General features: G+C 30.3%; 1 protein-coding gene across 1 annotated transcript in view; it reads right to left on the bottom strand.

Moving 5' to 3' along the window:
• The window catches only part of LOC107457224 (uncharacterized), a 52538-nt gene that overhangs the window by 8891 nt on the left and 24275 nt on the right, over window positions 1-19372 (bottom strand). The window contains exons 15-25 of the mRNA XM_087159265.1: window positions 18693-18893; window positions 17819-17943; window positions 16239-16347; window positions 14007-14311; window positions 12185-12278; window positions 11938-12083; window positions 10548-10643; window positions 6847-6945; window positions 4606-4729; window positions 3720-3829; window positions 957-1023 (exon numbers count right to left, since the gene is read on the bottom strand). Coding sequence (XP_087015391.1) covers window positions 957-1023; window positions 3720-3829; window positions 4606-4729; window positions 6847-6945; window positions 10548-10643; window positions 11938-12083; window positions 12185-12278; window positions 14007-14311; window positions 16239-16347; window positions 17819-17943; window positions 18693-18893 — 1476 coding nt within the window. The remainder of the gene's footprint in view (window positions 1-956; window positions 1024-3719; window positions 3830-4605; window positions 4730-6846; window positions 6946-10547; window positions 10644-11937; window positions 12084-12184; window positions 12279-14006; window positions 14312-16238; window positions 16348-17818; window positions 17944-18692; window positions 18894-19372) is intronic.

The following is a 19372-nucleotide window of genomic DNA, read 5'->3' as shown; positions in this document are numbered from 1 at the left end:
TATTTTTTATAATTAAATTTTGTAATCGGAAAATCACATTAATTTAAACTGCGTAATTTTAGACAATAAAATTCAAAATTTTTGAATGGAATCACCTGATTAGTTTATCAGAAATGAAAATTTAACAATGTTTTTTTAAAAATTTTCTGACGCAAGAATTATTCGGTGATTTCGCTCAAAGATTTTTTTTTTGTCATTTAAAAATAAATAGTTTAAAATGCACGAGAGAAAAATACGTTAAAAATTGAAACCATTAAAACAATGAAAGCATTTTAGACGATTTTTAGATGAAATAATAAAAAGTAATGAAAAATAATAAATTATTTTAAAACATATATTTTGCCTGAAATTATATTCGGAAAATTGAATTTTATTATCAATACGCTGGCAATGGAATTTTATTGTTAATAATGCAGACAATTTTTAATTAACTTTAAGCGACATGGTGAAATACACCAAAAAAGTGAATAAACATGTAAAGGTTCAAACATTCGAAATCTCCGATGACGAAACTATTAGAACCATTTTTTTCAAATTGCAATCAGTACTCATATTTTATAGGTCAAGAATCTAAATCTGCCGAAAAAAATGCATGTTTATTCAGAGAAAGTACGTTTTTTGCGTCTGATTTGATAATTTAAAATATCGTCTCCTCTAATTAATTAGCATTTTTAAAGTTACCCCTTGAACCATTAATTATTAATTATTTATGGTAAGCCACTCAAACCATTCAATCTTTGCACGTGTAAATTCGATCATTAGATCAAAAGCTATTCAGAGTAATCCGTTTTTTATTTTACACACGAATAAAATGACTACTGACGAACTCTGTTACTGACATATCATTCATCATTTGTTTTAGCACTAAAACAAAAGATTGAACATGATTATTTGAACTAAAATCTCATTTAAAATAGAAATTATTTTTAAAAAATGCAATTAAAATTTTCGTATACCGTTCAATTGCAGCTTATTTAGAATCCAGCCAGTAAATTCTGTGACATATATTCCTTCAAACGTCCCCTGGAATATAATAATCATATGAACATTCAACTAACACTTTTATGTTGATATAACAAGCAACCAAAGAAAAACTTAACTATTGAAATTAAGAAGTTTAGATGATTCGTTTCATGTATACTTTGTTTTATAATAATGGAAGAAAGTTTCTAATATTTTTTTTTAAATTTCTCAATAAATACTTAGTGGACTACTTTGTAATTTCAGAAATGTTTAGTTCATGCGTTTTATTATACTTGGCAATAAACTTTAAAGCTTTCAAGAGTTCGAGAGACCAACATTAAATTACGAAAGAAAGCAAGTATTTTTGAACACACTGTGCACACAAAATCAAGCCATAATCTTTTAACTTGTGTCGATTACTTTGGTAGCTATTTGCAGTGACTGCATGAAATTTCGTTAATCTAGCTTAAATGTTTTTGCAGATATGAACATTTTTACAAATAACAATTTTTTTGTCATTTTTTTTTGCTATAACTTTAAAAGTAGTTAGAAAAATTAAACAAAACTTTCTAGCAATTGAAAATAAATTACAAAATTATTGCTTTAAAATTTGGAAAAGAAAAATGCTTAAAAAATGAGCAAACATACTGCGCATGCGTGAAAAAATTTCCAAAAATATTTTTTTTACAATTTTGTAGTGAATCGTATCTGGCAACTAATGGAAAAATCTGATTTAAGTATCTTAAAAATGTACGAAGTGTCAAGCAATTTTCTAAGTAGTTTTTTTACTTTCTTAAAAATAAGCTCAAAATAATCAGGGTTTTTCACAAATTACGCTACCTTATAATGACTGGACAGCAAGAATAAAATTAAATATGTGGAAAACAATTTATTGTTTTGAACTATCCTTTGAAAAGTACAGAAACTACTTAGAAAATTGCTTAAAACTTTTTACGTTTTTAGGATAATTAAATAAAAAATTTTCAATTAGTTGTTAAACACGATTCACAATAAAATTATGAAGAAATTATTTTAAATTTTTTTGCGACAAAGCAGCACAAAACAACTACTTTAAATACTCATATCTTGCGCATTTTTTAACAATTTCTTTCAAATTTTAAATCAATAATTTTACAATTTGTTTTAAATTGCTCCAAAAATTTTGTTGCATTTTACTGAATATTTTTAAAGTTATAGCAAAAAAAAAAAACGTGAGAAAAAATTTGTTTTTTATAAAAATGTTCATATCTCCATAAATATTTAAGCTAAATTTACGAAATTTTATGCAATTTTATGCAAATAACAACCAAAGCAATAGGGGCCGTTCAAAAAGTACGTACATCCCGAAGGGGGGGGGAGGGGATTTGCTATTATGTACGGTTTTGTACGATGGGGAGGGGGGGAGGTATTATACAAAGTACGTACTTTATAAACATACACCAAATTTAAATTTGACTTTATCCTACACCCTCCTTAAGTAAATATTTAATTTTATTTAAAACATAATTATTTTAATTTTTATGAAAAAGGGGGGTAGACTAATAAAATGTACGTACTCTAAGGGGGGGGGGAGTAAGACCTTATGTACGGTAATGTACGAAGGGGGGGGAGGGGTTTAAAATTTCTCCATTTTTGTGTACGTACTTTTTGAACGGCCCCATAGATACAAGCTATAAGCTTATTGCTTGTTAAGCTTATTGCATAGGGTGTTAAAAAATACTGTTTTCTTTTGCAATTTATTGTTAATTCCAAAACCCCTTGAAATCTTTAAACAAAGTATGAAAAATCGATGAACCAAATACGTCTAAAATTAAAAAGAAGTCCTCTAAGTATTTTTTGAGAAATACAAAAAAATACCAAAGACCAAAAGTTTCTCTTCCATTATTGTAGAGTAGTGTCTATATTTAAAGTCTTATCAAAAAATGAAATTAAAAAAAAAGATTCACTTTGGGATCATAGAATTTAAGCAAGGAAAATAGAAAAATTGTATCGAAATTTGTCGGATCGCAAATGTGGACGGTGGTACTGAGAGCGTCAAAACCTGTTTGTTTGCCATTCGAATTAATGAGGAGTTTAAAGTCGATGATTAGAAACTCCTCCAAGTTCCCTCAGGTAAACAAAATGGTTTTGATGTTTGTTTTGTCTTCATTAATGAATCGACATATTTTATTTGTGGTTTTGTTTCATTTTGCTTCATAACACTTGGAATGTTTGTTTAAAGGAATTTTTAAAATAAATATATATTAGGATTCAAAAACTATTAAAATGAGAGTTGCAAAGTAATAACTTAAATTTATGGGATATCTACGGAGTTCACTATGATAGAAAGACAGATTAAATACAAGGGTATTTCTGATCGAGAGAAATATAATCAAATAACGATTTAAATATAAATAAATATCACTTTATTTACAAAATAAAACTAAACGGAGCTCTTAACAAATGAAGAAACTATTTGAAAATAAATCTGAATATAATTATATGAAAATATAAATAAAAATTAATGATTTTTTTAAAGCTTTTTTGTGATCGACTTCCACAGTGATTCGTTAAATTCGGATAACGTTGTTTTTACTATTTTTTTTCTTCAAATTTTACATGTACGACCATTGTGCTTTGTTTTCACTTCATTTCTCACAAATATTCTAAAAATATCTCATACAATGTAAGGCGAAATTCGAAAATTAAAAATTAAGGGTGGTGAAACGTTTAACATGTTGTCAAGAATAGAAAGTATAATAAGTTAGTTAACTTACCTTTAGCTCACTGATTCGAACCAAAGAAGCGTTGGTAAGTTTTGTCAACCTTATATATAATTTTTCCAAAACGTTTTCATACGAGTAGCTATTTTTAATAAGAGGGGGACCTGAAAAATTTTTGTACTCCTGTATAAATGTGCAGTACTGAGAATCGCTAAGAGCATAGATGATTTGAAAAATGAATTAAAGTAAAACTTAAAGAAATAGAAGCATTTGGTTTGTTGTCGCTTAGGAAGCCAGGGAGTTGATTCTCACCAAATAGCCGGCCAGGTGGTCGGGTGGTTAGCGAGCCTGACTGCAAAGCCAATGGCTGCGGGTTCGAATCCCACGCTGGGCATGGATATTTCTCTCTCTCTCTGTTGTCTTCTGATGTGTGAATGTATGAATGTGGCCCACCCTATGAACGGGTTTTTGTGGCAGTGTGGCATGGGTAATGTTGCTCGCCTCCGTAACTTTGGAACCACTGGGTAACGATAAATGAGCAACACTTCCGGCATCTTCTAAGGCGAAGAACGAAAGTTCAGTGCCAGCCGTTATTTAAAAAAAAAAAAAAAAAAAAACAATTCTTACCAAATTTAAAAATCAATGAGTTCGTTAACAGACGGCGCAGTCTAACGAGAAAAATATAGAAAAAAAGTCTGAGAACTTTTTACAGCAAATGCGCGACAAAGTCTCTAATTAGTAATAAAATAATTTGAATAATTACAGTAAACGAGTATTATGATACATATTAGCTACAAATTATAAAAACCCATTTTTAATAGCAAAATAGTTAGTGGAATTCCTGATAAAAATAACTATGTAACTTAAAATTAAATCAAAAATGTATTTCAGAAATTTATTATTCTATGAATTTGATGAGGCGTGAAATATTTTATTTTACCTTTCACTTTCAAACGGAATCCCTTCTTTTGATCGGCATTGAAGCAAGAAGCTACGTCAAATGCCTCCCATTCTTTCGGTCCGGTTCTGAAATTGCTGAATGATAAATATTCAGTAGCGGAAAGCTGCAATGAGAAGCATGTATGTAATTTCAGTTTATATATATTTACCTAAAATTAAAGTGAGGTTAAAAATTATCCAATTAATAACATGTTTTGCTTTATACAAATTTTAAAATATTTGGTTGATCTTAAATGAATGCTTTTGTTCTTTTATGGTTTCGACAACGAACAAAACAACCATGCATTAAATTTATTAGAAAGCTATATAACAAAGTACACGAGTAACAACAATTATAGAGAAGTTATATATGTAAAAAAGTGAAGATTTTATGCAGGAAAATATATTAATAAAGAAACTACATTTAGTGAAATCTTACAATTTTTTTTCATTAAACAATTTTTAAGTCTATAACAATAATCTGAAGAGTTTGTGCGTCTATCAATATATGTCTCTTATAACCCCAGAATAGTTTGTTCTGTCGTCCTCAAATTTAGACAGCTGCTGCGAAGGCCATTTTCGCTGTAGATCCTAAAATCCGTTATTTTCTAATAGATGGTTTGGGAAAGACATAAGAAAAAAAGTAATTTCTTGCTTGGTTTAGCATAAACCGTTATTTTAAATTAAAAGATAGATGGTTCTATTTAATTTTTAAAATATTTTAAACATCTTTGATGTATGCTGATTTATAGCTCTCTTGATTTAAAAAAAAAGTTTATTGTACGTTCTTTAACAATTAATTATTCAGCATTCGTTATATTATATAAACTAAATGATAAATGTAAACGCTGTAGCATGTGCGTATTACGTCACAAAATTAGTATTTCTTAATTTATCTGAAATTACTAGTTCATTTCGTTTACAGTTATACTTTTAAACCGTGTTTCAATGGAGCCAAATAATTTAAAATCTATGTTATTGTAATGAAAACAAATAAGTTATGGTCGAAAAAGAGAGAAAAATTAATAAAGGAAGGGTACTAGTTCGCCTGAGAGGAAAGTATAACACCACCGTGGTATGATTGACACCAAAGATGCTTCATTAATTTTAATATTAGATTATAAACGTATTAAAAAAATAATCTATGAACTGAAAAGCAAAATTAGTGGAGAAATAGTTGTAGTTCATTTAGGAGAAACATAAACAATCGCCATACTATTATCAACGCTAGTGATGCTTAATTAAATTTTTTGATAAGCACTATTGGTGTTGTGGTAATGGTATTATGTAGTTGTGAAGTTTTTGTATGTAACAAACATACTAATATATATACAATATGATATAGTAGTGAATTTAGTAGTGAATCATTGTCAATAGTGATGATCATTGGGAAAAGCAAAGATATCTTTCTATGACTCCTCGAAAGAGATAAGGATCTAAGAAAATTTCCTGATAGTCGTAAATTTTGACTGTCATGAGTTGACTTGAGTCATCATCATCATGCCAAATGATATGACATACCGTTAATCTGTATTTTGATTGGATGAACTATTAAAAAAGTACTTTGCTCAAACTAATAGCCTGAAGCCGTGGGAAAAGGCAACAAATAGTAAGCAAATAAAATTGAAATTATTTTAACTATGTTGTATGTTTCAGTTTTTCGTACGAATGAATCTTATTTAGTACTATTAGTGACTTATTTTTTTTCGGGATCAAAACTTCGCTGTCAAATCCTCTCTGGACAAAGTTTTGCCGATTCATAACTTTGCTGGTATAAAACTTCTCCGGTTTATAACTTCAGGAGTATAATACTTCGCCGCTCCATAACTTCTCGAGTACAAAACTTTGCCGATCTATAACTTCGCGGGTACTAAACTTTGCTGATATAAAACTTCACCAATTTAGTTTTTTTTTTTTTAGAGGGGGAGTGAGGTTACTTTTCAGCGATTTTCTGGAATTGATTATACACTCTAATAAACAAATTAATTTTTACCAAGGGTTATAAGGATAGAAAAATTGGCAATATATTTCAAATATTCTGGAAACACTCAAAGAATTTCCCTTAGTATTTTAGTATCTTTTCGAAATTTAAAGGTTTAATAAAGTAAACTGTTATTTTATATTTATATTAGATATTTTTCCAAAATTTTTTTTCAATCTCACTTTGAATCTTATACTAAGTTCCATATTTAGCCCGTTTCTGCTTTTAAGTGAATTAATTTGTTACATATGTAGTTTTTACCTCGTCTTTTCCAGTTTCACTATTTGTTTGATAGGTGTATTTATCAACATGTGAGATCCTTAAATATTTCTTTTCAGCTTTCTGACCTTCCGGAATGATCTGCAAAAAAAAAAATATTTTTAATGAATGAAATGGTTTTGCTTGAATAGAAATGAAAAATCTTCGCACAATATAAAGAATGGAATGGAATTCATACAAAATGTGTATGAATTCACAGAATAGAAAAGAAAGCAAATTTTATTGAAAGGCATTAGAGCTGAATTAAAAAAAAAGCAAACAGATTAATTTTTATGTGTATAATTGTTTAAATTTTCTTCTCTACGTTTCTAACGTTTCTTCTAAAAAACACGAGAAACGTTAATTTTATCTTTAAGAAATTCAGAGTTTTTCGGTACCTGTTTTGGAACCGTTTAATATCAACGCGTTTTTAAATGGTATCAGGTGCTAGCTATCACGCAGAAAACAATTAGCTTTGACTAGTATAAGGTAGACACAGGCGAAATTACACCAAAAAATTATAAAATGTTTTTTATTTACCACGCTTACGGCATATTTTACTTATAGAGATATTTCTCAACATGACAATTTCAGTTCCTCTTAGAATATTCTCAATATTCAGTATTTGACAGTATAATCTTATCCATCACGCAAATCGAATTTCCATAATTTATTATAAGAATTTTATTCTAATGTTTTTGCTTATTAAGTTAATAGATTTCAAAAATATTGCATATTTGTCACCAAAATGACCTATATTAATAAAAAGAAACGTTTCAGAAAAGTTCATTTTGAATTAAATTTTTTTTTTTACTTTTACTACAGTAGCAATTTTTAAAACCTCTCAAAATTAAAAAAAAATTTCTAAGAAATTATAAAACATTTCTGAAATATAAAGGAGACATTTTGTGGTGCATTATGAAATAATCAAGAAATTTAAGTACAGAAATATTTATATTTCACTGGAGTTCCATAAAAATATTTAAGAAAAAAATATTTTATAGAATATATAAGTTGTATATACCTCAGAGGAAATTTTGAACACGATCCAGAAGACGAGGGAAATCCTGGGTCAAGTATTGGGAGAAATTTGCCTTCGTGGAAAACTCTTTAAAGGTACTAAACCGCATTTGCGCTACATAGTGTGGAAAACCACGAAAATTTCCCATGGTTAACCTGACGGCAAGAGGATTTTAACTCATGATCGGTCTACCACTGAGTATATTTTCCATCAGCACTGTGGTCAGTACGGATGTAGAATTCACTTCGAACAGCCATCGCTTGGATTCGAACCTGGGTCACCTCATTGGAAAGCGAACGCTCTATCCTCTGAGCCATCATGGCTCCAACCAAGTATTTAAACTATATATCAGATGACTGCAAAAATTCTGGGCCCGATTTCAATTGCATTATTTTTTTTTTTTTTTTTTGTAATGCATGCTGAGTACTATCAACAAATATTGTCAAGAAATAAGTGTGAAGATTATTCATTTGTGACATTTTCTGTAAATACGAATGTTATCAATATTGGTGCATTCTCATTTGAAAACCGAGTTAAGTTTAAATCCAAGCAAATACTGAAATGCTGAAACTTAAACAACGTAAACGAACTTAATCTTGAAATCCAACCAAAACATCCACAATTTGATCAATCCAAAACACATCGTCTTCTTTTATATTACACTCAACAGAGACTTAAAATTTGAAATATTAACAAGCTTTTTCTAAGCTCTTTCGTTTTGGGAAATAAAAACAGCCATGATTTAGACTCCTTACACTTGAAGAAAAACGATAATTTTAAACTGTATATGCCATCTTGTTGCAAGGAATTATTTGGGATTTAGAACAGACATATAACTAAAATATGTCTGTTTTTTTTATTGCAAAAGCACTTGACTTTACATCATTGGCCCAAATATTATAAAAGTTATTAATTTTTTTTAAAAATCTCAAATTTGGTGACATTTTACAACCGACATGAAAATTATCAAAGTCATTGACTTATTCCAATTTTTTGATATTTTGATGAGCCCAGTAGATAATGCAGCATTAGAGTAAGTTTCTAAATGTTAAAAAATTGGACAACAAACGCTTTTTATTTTCCCCAAACTGCGGCTTTTCTTCATATTTACGTTTTGCGCCATTTTCAGAATAAACATAGAGGGCGCTGGCTAAAGATAGGCTAAACTTGATCTAACGGTCATGAATAACTGTTGCAATTTCATATCAGTTATGAAAATAAGAATATTATTTGCAAAAGAACCATCATTTCATGCGACTATAGAGCTTTCGAAAAACATCCTTAAAAGAGGAAATTCACCGTAATCACAAAAAGGGAAGATAAGTGCATCAGTAATCGACAAGTTATGGTGACTTCCGGGCAGTGGCATACGAAAAATCAAAATCAAAAATAAAAAATAGATAAAATAATGACTAAATTCCAAGGGTTAAACTCGAGTTCACCACCGGGCAAGTCAATATTTTTCATTAACTTATTCTAAAAATATCCAATTTATTTAGCTTTCATTCGGAGATGTAGCTTTGATAATTTCAGTTTGGAACGAACAAGTACCGATGTGTAAATAATCATCACTTAATCTTAACTTCTCAGGTGTTCATATCCTCCGTTCATGCATTCAAAATAATTCAACTTAAGCAATTATAATTCTGTGGAAGAAAAGAAAACGTACCTTGTAGACCTTTATTTATTATTATTTTTTTTTGTTGAAAAAAAAACAAAGCACGTTTTTTGCAGATTGTAAATAAAATACTATAATTATTTAAAACATTGAATTATAGAAAATTTTAAAAAATACAGTATTATAATTTTTTATAAATATTTCTTTAATAAATATTTTGTATGAAAATTGTGTTGTTTAACTTTGGTATTAAATTGAGAGCAAGCTTTTGGAATCTTCTAAACAACAATTTATTGTTTGACAAATGTTTGAACAGATTTAAGAAAAAAAAATCCATAGACTTTAAGAAATTCAATGGAATTTAATTTAGTGCATGAGAGTTTTTTGTACAAGCAAAGTCATCACTAGACTTGGGCGAAAAACTTGGTCTGTCTCTTGAAATATTTTCTTTCTGCGAGGCAGCTAGAAAACTGGATAACTTAGAATCCCGTTAAATATTCGCTTAGTTTATTAAAATCAATATGTTTTTTTTCCCTTCGAATTCCGTTCATAAGAATAGAAAATTAAAACATTCTTTTTATGTTACTATTTATATTATTAATTTTATTTTCAAATTCTTGTTAATTTTTAAATTATATCACTGATATATCAAGAGCGGAGACTTAAGGAGCAATGAGTTTTGGGTTCAAAAGCTGCCTGTTAAATAATCATGTAAAAATGCTTATGTATGTCTTATTTTATAATTTTGGTTTCTATAATTAGGAATGTGGAGAGCATCTTCTTCAGGAGCCAAGATGTCAAATATTCAAAACCAAAAGTAAACTTAACCCCTCGCTTTTGACTGGTACAATAAATGGACCAGAATGGCTTCATCATTTTAAGCGCCGAAAGCAAAAGGTTAGCATGTGTATAACTGCTAAAAAAAGTCCTTTCTGGGTGATCCTGGGCAAGTGCCCCATTGCTTGCTCTTACGAAAGCTCTGTATATAAGGTTTTGTAATTATAAACGAAAAGGTTGAAAAAAAATTTTAGTTTTATTTCTTTTAAATCAAGAAGGAAATATCACCTCCATAAAATAGAATTCCTGAATTACTGTGGCTCCGGTTAAATCGTCATTGTGAGTTTGTGTCCATACTTCATAATCAATGCCATTTACAGTTCTCTGAAATGAAGCATATTGGGTATTAAGGAAATGATATTTTTAAAATACACAATTTTACAAAAAAAAAAAAACATTTTTTTTGTTGTTCTATTTGAATAATTTTTCACATTCCTTGAAGAACTAGTTTCTGGGTTTCCGCGTTAAATAACTAATATTTTTTAATTTAGTTTCTCTAAAAATTCTTCTCTTCAAAGTACACTTTTTATTAATGATTTCTTATTAAATATTGCCAGGATGTTTTAACAAAGAATGTACGATGATAGTTTAAGTGATATTCGACGATAGTTTCGTAGGCCATTAAGGGGAGCGATTGTTCTTGTTTTCCAGTGGCACCATCTATGGACAAGAATTCGACTTCTTCCACATTCATACGTCACACCCGTTTACAGAGCAGAACCATTCATACATTCGCTCATTCATCCGCAGATCGCTGCATAGCAGATGCTTTTTCGCTGCATAGATTCATAAACATTGACACAATATGTTTCTGTATGGAACGCTAATGAGGAGATTTATATTGTAACTACAGCGTTAATTACAATATTTTGTTCATTTTACAGTTCTGTACAGCGTCGAACGTCATCAGATGGCAATTTTTGTTTATTTTAAGCTTTCTTAAAGCTTACAGAGTCAAATAATTTCTGCTTTATCACTAATTTTGAATATTCTGTTAAAAACTCTTATACCTAACATTCTAATATGCAATCATTTCATCATTTTTCTAAAAATATTAAAGAATAAATTTGTTTCTATACTGTGTTCACGATGTAGGATTATTCATATTACTCTTTAGGTACTAGTATTTTTATTTATTTATTTTATTTCCAATGAGCTGCACAAGTGCGCACACATGAGCAGACCTAGTGCGTTCTCCAGAAGTGGTATCCACTCTTTCAGGACCACCACAATGGGTGAGATACCGTTGGCCATGTTAATTTGGACGTCTAGTTTCTGCCACACTAGATGGCAGCACCGAAATTCTTATTTGGATGCTAAAGTGCACTAGAAATTTAATTTTGCCGGAAATGCCAACTACTACTACGAGTACTAGTATGCCAGGTACTAGTATTAGGTGCTATATTAGACACTGTTTAGATACTTAGTAAATTTTTTCAACACGAAATACCCTTTGCTAAGAACTACCACGAAAGGTAAAAAAGAAATATGTTTTCATTCATAAATTTGTTGTATTTAATACAAATGTAAATGATATTTTTTACATTTATTTGAAACCAATAGTAAAATAGTAATTTTTGTATGACGCGTTTTCTACAGTAATAATTATTTATCTTACTTTTCCTACGTACGAAGCACTCTTCTCTTCAGGTGTTTTTGCAAAGAAGATTTTTGGCAATGGAGTAATCTCATCTAAAGGAGTGGTTCTTTTAAGAAATATTGCTTTGCACATGGGCGATATGGCAGTAATAGTATAAGATACTCCTAAAAAGCAAAAATGCAGCATATTTTTAAAAAAAGGGAATGTAAGAACAATGAATAGTTCAAGGAAACGGTTGATATCAAATTATAAAATTTATATTTACTGCCATAAAAATCAAATATTCTAGTTCCTTCTATGAAACCTTCGTCATCAAACTCGTCCAATCGAACTAATTTTAATTTGGTATCATGCCAAATCTAAAAATTAAAAAAAAAGGTGGGGGGAATTGAGTAAATATTGAGTAAAAGTGGAATATTTGCTACAATATTGTGTTAAACAATTGAAAATATATACATATTTCTAGAGCCCTGTCATCTTTTTTCGAGCTTTCTTTATTTTAAAAATCTCCTTTTTTTACATATGAATATAAGATTCAGATATAAGATTTGAAATTTTAATTTTTAAGAGTATATGAAGTATTTAGAGCATTTACAAATTTACTAAATTTAATTTATTTAATTTTACTCATTACCTGTAGTACCTAAAACTTTACAAATATAGTCTAGCCATTTCCTTCTTTAAAAAAACTAATCAAATGGATGGTATTAGTCAGAAATGGTAAAGTACTGGCTGCTAGAATTGGCGTGACGTGCTTGTCAATTAATGCAAGAGGATGAAAGAGCAAGATGCCCTGTGTTTTACACCGCACTACTTCGAATCTGGAGTTATCGTGAAAAACCATGACAGCTCGCCTATTGATAGTTACTGTAACCATTACTAAAAATATAAGCTAACTAATTTGAGCTTGTCAATAACTATCTGTAAGTGGCTGATTGTGCTGTAGCAGTTTAACTATGTTAGATAATTCTCAGCAATTTATCTGCTGTAAATTGTCAGCAAAAATAAGTTTGTCGAAGTCAACGTAACTGTAATTGCCACATTTTTTTATTCGTACTGAATCTTTTTGATACGGGTATTGGTTTTCTATCTGCATTGATTATTACGTTGATCTTTAATCTGCGTTATTTTTATTTTTGATTAAAAAAAATTTATTTTTTTATCAGGTGCAAATAAGTATTTTAATTAGGCCTAACTAAGTGCAAAAAAATTGTGAAGCCAAAAGTTGTTGTGTAAGTGCTGTTTTTCTATCTGCGGTAAAAAAATAATTTCTTAATTTCTATATAGAATTAAAATGCATATATATATATATATTATTTTATTCCATATAAATAAGTGTTTTGTTAAATTTATAAATCAGAAAAGGATATAACATGCAATTATTTATAACATTCTGTTTCTAATATTTTTTTCACAGTCCTCATCTTAGTACACTGTAAAAAATGAATACTCAAATTTCCGTAACTCTCTTCGTTTTTGACTAAACCGTTTCCCGGTTTATGCTCCGAACAAAAATTTCGTCAAAGTGACAAAATAAATATCGTCACCTCATCAAGAAGCAAATTTCGTCAAAATTTAAAGAAATATTTCTTCGTTTTAATTTAAAAAAAAAAAAAGTGTAGCACTTAATGTATCTATCTTTTCTAACAATCACTGTATTGTGGGCACACAAGAAAGACTACTAGACAAAACACAAACAACACATACAGCAGCCAAAACAACACAGGAAAAACTTCTAATGACAGGGAGATAAATTACACCCATGCCTGAAGCGGGATTCGTTCCCCTGATCTTCCTGGCACGAAGCCAACTCTTTGACCTTCAATGCCATGATAGAAAGAAGAAACATTTTCATCTTATATTTGAGAGTTCGCGTTTCTTCGCAAATCACGTGATTTCGTAACGAAGTGATTCTCGGAATTAACAAAATACTGCTCAAAGATTGCTGAATAGTCAAATGTAAGATTTTATTTCTGAAAGTGTAGGCAGATATCAATTTTCTAAAAAAAATTAGTAAATAAAAAAAAAACAATGCAGAATTTCACATTCAAAATGTTAAATAATAATTTTTGAAGTAATGCACTTACTCTTAAGTGCTTAGATCGAATAGTAGATTCCGTTCCAGAGTCCATTTGTTCTTCAACCGAGTCGTAAGAGAAGCTGTAATATTCAGGAAAGTCTGGAAAGGCTTTGTCACTTGGAACGTCGCAGTGAACACCAACAGGTGGCTGAAACACACTGTCGTCTTTGATGTAAGATCTGAATCGATAGAAGTTATAAGTGTGGAACACTTCGTTTCGTTGTCTGTCAGGAGGTGGACATTTTACAGAGACAGATGCCAGAGTAGGTTTGCAAGTATGGCTGTCACAGTCTGGTAATTCAACTTCTGGCTCTAAGAAAAACCCACATGTAAATAAATGAAAGAAATTCAAATAATGAAAAACTCGAAAGGAACCTAAAGTGTTCATTCACTAATTACGATGATCTTTTATACACAGATCCACATTCGGGCCATTGAAATTTCAGACACTCAACCTCCGTGACCCTTACCCCTTGCCCACAATAGGCTTTACTTTTTGTGCACAGTGTTTAGAATGTTAATCAATAATTGGAGAAAGAAAACTAATGTATTATGTTCTGGCTAAGGAAATATTTTGGGGACAAAAATGAATTCTTACAATAATAAAATCAGACTATTTTTCTCTGAATTATCGTCAATTTAATGATAAACTTTCATGCCCTGTAAAAAATGGGTACTGAAATATCACGAAACTTTCTTCGTTTTTGTCGAAACTGTTTCCTGGTATATGCTCCGAGTATAAATTTCGTTAAAGTGACGAGTTAACCATCATAACTTCTTCTGGGAAAAGTATTTCGTCAAAATTAAAAAGAATATTTCGATATTCTATTTTTTTATTTCCCTCCCCCGAAAAAAAAATTCTTAGTGCCTAATGCATCTGACTTTTCTATTAACTTGTCGTGGACGCCATGTTGGTAGATCAATGTTACCCCAACAACACAAGAAAGACAGATCGATAAATTAAGTCTATGTCCGGAGCAAGACCGAACCAGGGACCTTCCAAGAAAGATGTCAATTTCTTGACTACCATACAGACGATCGGATTTTTGGGTCTCTTTATTTTTTTATTTTTTATAATCTAGTCTTCATTCTAGTTTCGCCCATCCAGTTAACATTATCTCACAATATATCACGATGAAGTTCCAAGTTAAAAAACATTTTTGTCATATATTTGAGAGTTAGCGTTTCGTCCCAAATCAAGTGATTCCAGGACGAAATGATTCTTAAAATTATTAAATTACAGATCAAGGATTGCTGAATCGTCGAAAATAAAAGTTTTATTTATGATAGTGTGCAGACATGTTTAATCGCCAAGGAGATTTGAAGCCAATACTTGCGCTTTCACGAAGATGAAAAATTAAATCGGTGACATTTGAATGGTGATAATTAATATTCAAGCGAGAAGTAAAGAAAATGTTATCAATATATGGTAGGCGACCTTACAGAAAAGAGGAATTAAAAGCCTCAAAATCAGTCTGATTGCCGTATGAGACCTGAAGGTATTTCCAAATACTTAACTCACGCAAAACTGCTTTCTGAAATGTACCTAATTTTTTCCAGCAATTAAATGGGTTTTTGTGTCTTTAATCTCGTCTTTGTCAATGATTCCATACATTTTGAAAAATTTCATTGTTAGTTTATGGTCAGTGACAGGAATAGGAAAAAAAGTGTTCCTATCTCTGACCGTAGAAATAAAATTATTTCCGTAGGGTTATCATGACCATAAAAATACAGATCTATCCCTAATTTTTGTTCTTGATACTAAATATGGCCATTGACCTTAAATCAATTTTAAGCTCGATACAATCTATTTTCAATTCGCATAAATTAACGATAAAGTCTACTAGCTTTGTGAAGTTTGTTACAATTTCTGTACTCTTTTTGTCAAAGAAATGAGCTGGCTGTTTAAATTAACGGTTAACACTACTTGTTTTGCTGATGTTCGTTACAATTACTGGTAATTACAGCTACAGGTAATTCGTGCAGACCCATAGAAATGCTGATATTTTTAAAAAAATTTAAATTATTTTATTTCATACTTTTTCATCTTGGGATTCATTAAGTATTTCAAAAAAATTGCACCTTATCTCTTTTTTTCCAGAAATGCTTTTAAAAAGCCTAACTATAAATAAAATAAACAAGTGGTTTCAGATAACTTAACAAAAGAAAAGTTTTAAAAAATGATTAATTTCTTTGGTATATTTTCAAATTGAAATGAATAAAACAAAACAATATTTACTTGAGAATACATGCTGAACGTCACAATTATATAAATCATACATAGTTATATTAAGAACTGCTGTAAAAATATATGATGGAAACATAGTAAAGTCCTGCCTGTCAAATTTCTAAAAATAAAAAAAATAGATAATATTATTTACAAAACATTTAATGTTGCATTAGACTTACACTAACTCAATTTTTTTCTGTTTAGCATAAATAATAACAATGATAAAAATAAACAATTATTTTTAGTATCAGTTTGATTTTTATATTCAAAAATTTAATTTTGTTTTCCTGGATTTTCTAAATATTTATTTTGATTTAAATTTTCCCTTTACTTTTGGGACAGCTTATACACTAATATACTATAATGGACTTTCAGCTTTTAATTTTTTTTTAATTTCTCTAGAAATACTTAGAGGATCATTTTGTTACTTTAGATATAATTATTATATATTAGGACCCACGTAAGGTGCAGTGCAGTAGGGGAAGAAGATAATTACATTTAAAGGTTTTTCCATCCAAACGTTAAACAAAAGTTTTACAGGCCACGGGACAAAATTTATTGCAGGTCCCATCTTCAAAGCACAAACATACTTATTTTTGCATGTTGTAGAGTTTTTCAAGAAATTATGCAATACATCCGGTTTCGTTCCAGCGTTGTTTCGCTTTTAAGATTTGGCCAGAATCATGCACGATCATCCGATTGTACCATACCACTGCCAATACCCCTGGATGGCGATTCGTAGTTTGTGTTTTTGTGAAAGGTGTTGCCAGAACTATTAAACTGCTTTCCAGCACACATTACAGGACGCATGTGGTTCCAACATAACGTTTCACCACCAGCACATGACAGAGTGGATGTGCGTAATGCTATAGCTATCATATATCCGGAAGCGATGGATAGGTCTTGGTGGTTCAATAAACTGGCTGGCCTACTCACCCAATTTGTCATCTCAGAACTTTTTCTTCTGTGATAATATAAAGAGCCTCATATACGATGATTATCCCATATATTTTGCTGAAGACCTTGTCACCCGGATCTACAGCTGCTGATACTGTAAGATTCATGGTGTTTTCACCAATACACGGTGGTCTCTCCTTAGACGGTGTGAAGCATGTGTTTATGTTGACGGCCGCAATTTTGAACAGTTCCTGTGTTGGCGACTTAGCGTTGTGTTAATTTCATTTTGTTGAATAAAACGTTAGCTTTTTTATCGGTTTCGTTTCATTCCACCTCAGTCTGTCTTGTTTCCCAACATTTCGGGACGCAGTGTCTAGCGCTTCATACTCCAGCGCTTTACGACTTGTGTTCCAACTATGGATTGCATGGTGATTTGTGCTTGTCTAGTTTTGTTCTATCACCCTCTAACATATGTACCATGGTGCATTAGTATATGTGATTAAAATGTAGTTTCAAATAACCCGACAAATCAAAATTTTATTTAAATGGGCAAAACGAAATGCTATCAAGGAACTGTTTGCACAAAGGAGATATAAAATTTCAGCATCCGTTTTTTTTTAAAGCTGTGTAAATAATGTTTTTGTCTCATCATTTTTCAAAACAAAAATAAAAAAATCGTACTTAAAACATACTGATTTGGTGAAGAAAAAAATCTCGTCAGGTGTGGATATGATTTTCTTTCTAGTGACTTCATCAATGCTGAAGGGAAAGAAAGTTGGCGAATTTTCATCTATCTCAGATACAGTACAATCAATATCTGCAACAAAAGTTTGTAATAAATTGTATGCTTAAAAATTTAATGCACAATAAAAAAAATGAGCCGTATTGGCTCAAAGAATAGAGATTTGAATCCCAGCAATAACTGTTCATTACGAATTCCGCCCCCGGCTGGTACCGACCACAGTGCTTACGTAAGAATACCCTCAATGGTAGATGGATCATGGTTTAAAGTATCCTTATGGTTAGGCTAACTGTGAGTGGTTTGTGTGTTTTTTTTTCTCTCCGTGTACCGCAAATGCACTTAGTTCCATTAAAAATTCATCCACTGAGGCAAATTCTTCCCAATACTTGATCCAGGAGTTCCCTTGTCTTCTGGATTGGATTCAAAATTACAAGACTACGGAAAACATTTGCAGTCGTAAACTCAAAAGTCGTGAACTCAACAAAGATAACAAAATATTAAACGAAAGATTATGAAGGATCTGATTATGTAATATTATTATACATGTAATATGTAATATCATTATAATTTTTTCCGATATCTCATAATACATTCCTTTTCTCATTATGAATGTGTTATGAAGTATCTGAAAAAATTATGTTGAAATGAATCAGTTTATCAAAATACATTTCTAGGAATATATTTTAATCATTCTTTAAGGGAAACTTTTTCTATGACTTTTTAAACGAGAAATATTTTTAAGTCGATCACAGCTGCATGTTAGGTAAATACATTAAACGTTGATACAAATTTCTTTCATTAATGTGTTTAGATAATTTACTTGCCTTCAATATACAGTAATTTGTTTTCATTGAACTTGAATATGCTGATTGTTGTTTCATTTTGGTAAGTATATGACATCACAGCTCTATTATTGAGTCGATCGTAGAATACAGAACCATCCATTTCTCGTTTCTCAGTGTGAAATATTCCTTGAACTTCCACTTGAAATATGTCTGGAAACGTTGGCTTTGGCGGATCGACCTCTAAAATAGATAAATAGCAACATTTTCATTTCTTCTTACTCTCAGACTAATCCTATCAAGCTTTTCTAAATCCACAAAAAATAGGAAAATATAGTTAAATATTAAAACAAACAGTAAATGGTCAGCATTAAATCACGCAAAGCTATTGCCCACGCTTATTCTATTATTTTGGTACTTTGTTACCTGTCGCTAGGAAGCTGAGTGTTCTACTTACACTCATATATGTGTAATTTATTTTATTGGTAAATCGTCTGCGATTTCGTAATAAAGATTACGATTAAGAACATCGATGTTATTTTGATACTAATTGGCTGCTCCTTGCTCACTGACGTAAAACAACCCTTGAAGTACGTCTATGCAATCTTATATGGTTTGCTTGAAAAATCAATATCGATTTGCTCGATACTAAGTTAAATATATTTAGACTAAAATCTTAATGATTTAAATCTATTAGTAAAATCTTTAAAATGAATTCCTCT

Source organism: Parasteatoda tepidariorum, chromosome 1 (genome assembly GCF_982258835.1).
Source record: "Parasteatoda tepidariorum strain Cologne lab strain chromosome 1, Ptep-v5.0, whole genome shotgun sequence".
NCBI classification, from domain to species: Eukaryota; Metazoa; Arthropoda; class Arachnida; order Araneae; family Theridiidae; genus Parasteatoda; species Parasteatoda tepidariorum.
This window is presented reverse-complemented; position numbering and strand designations above follow the sequence as displayed.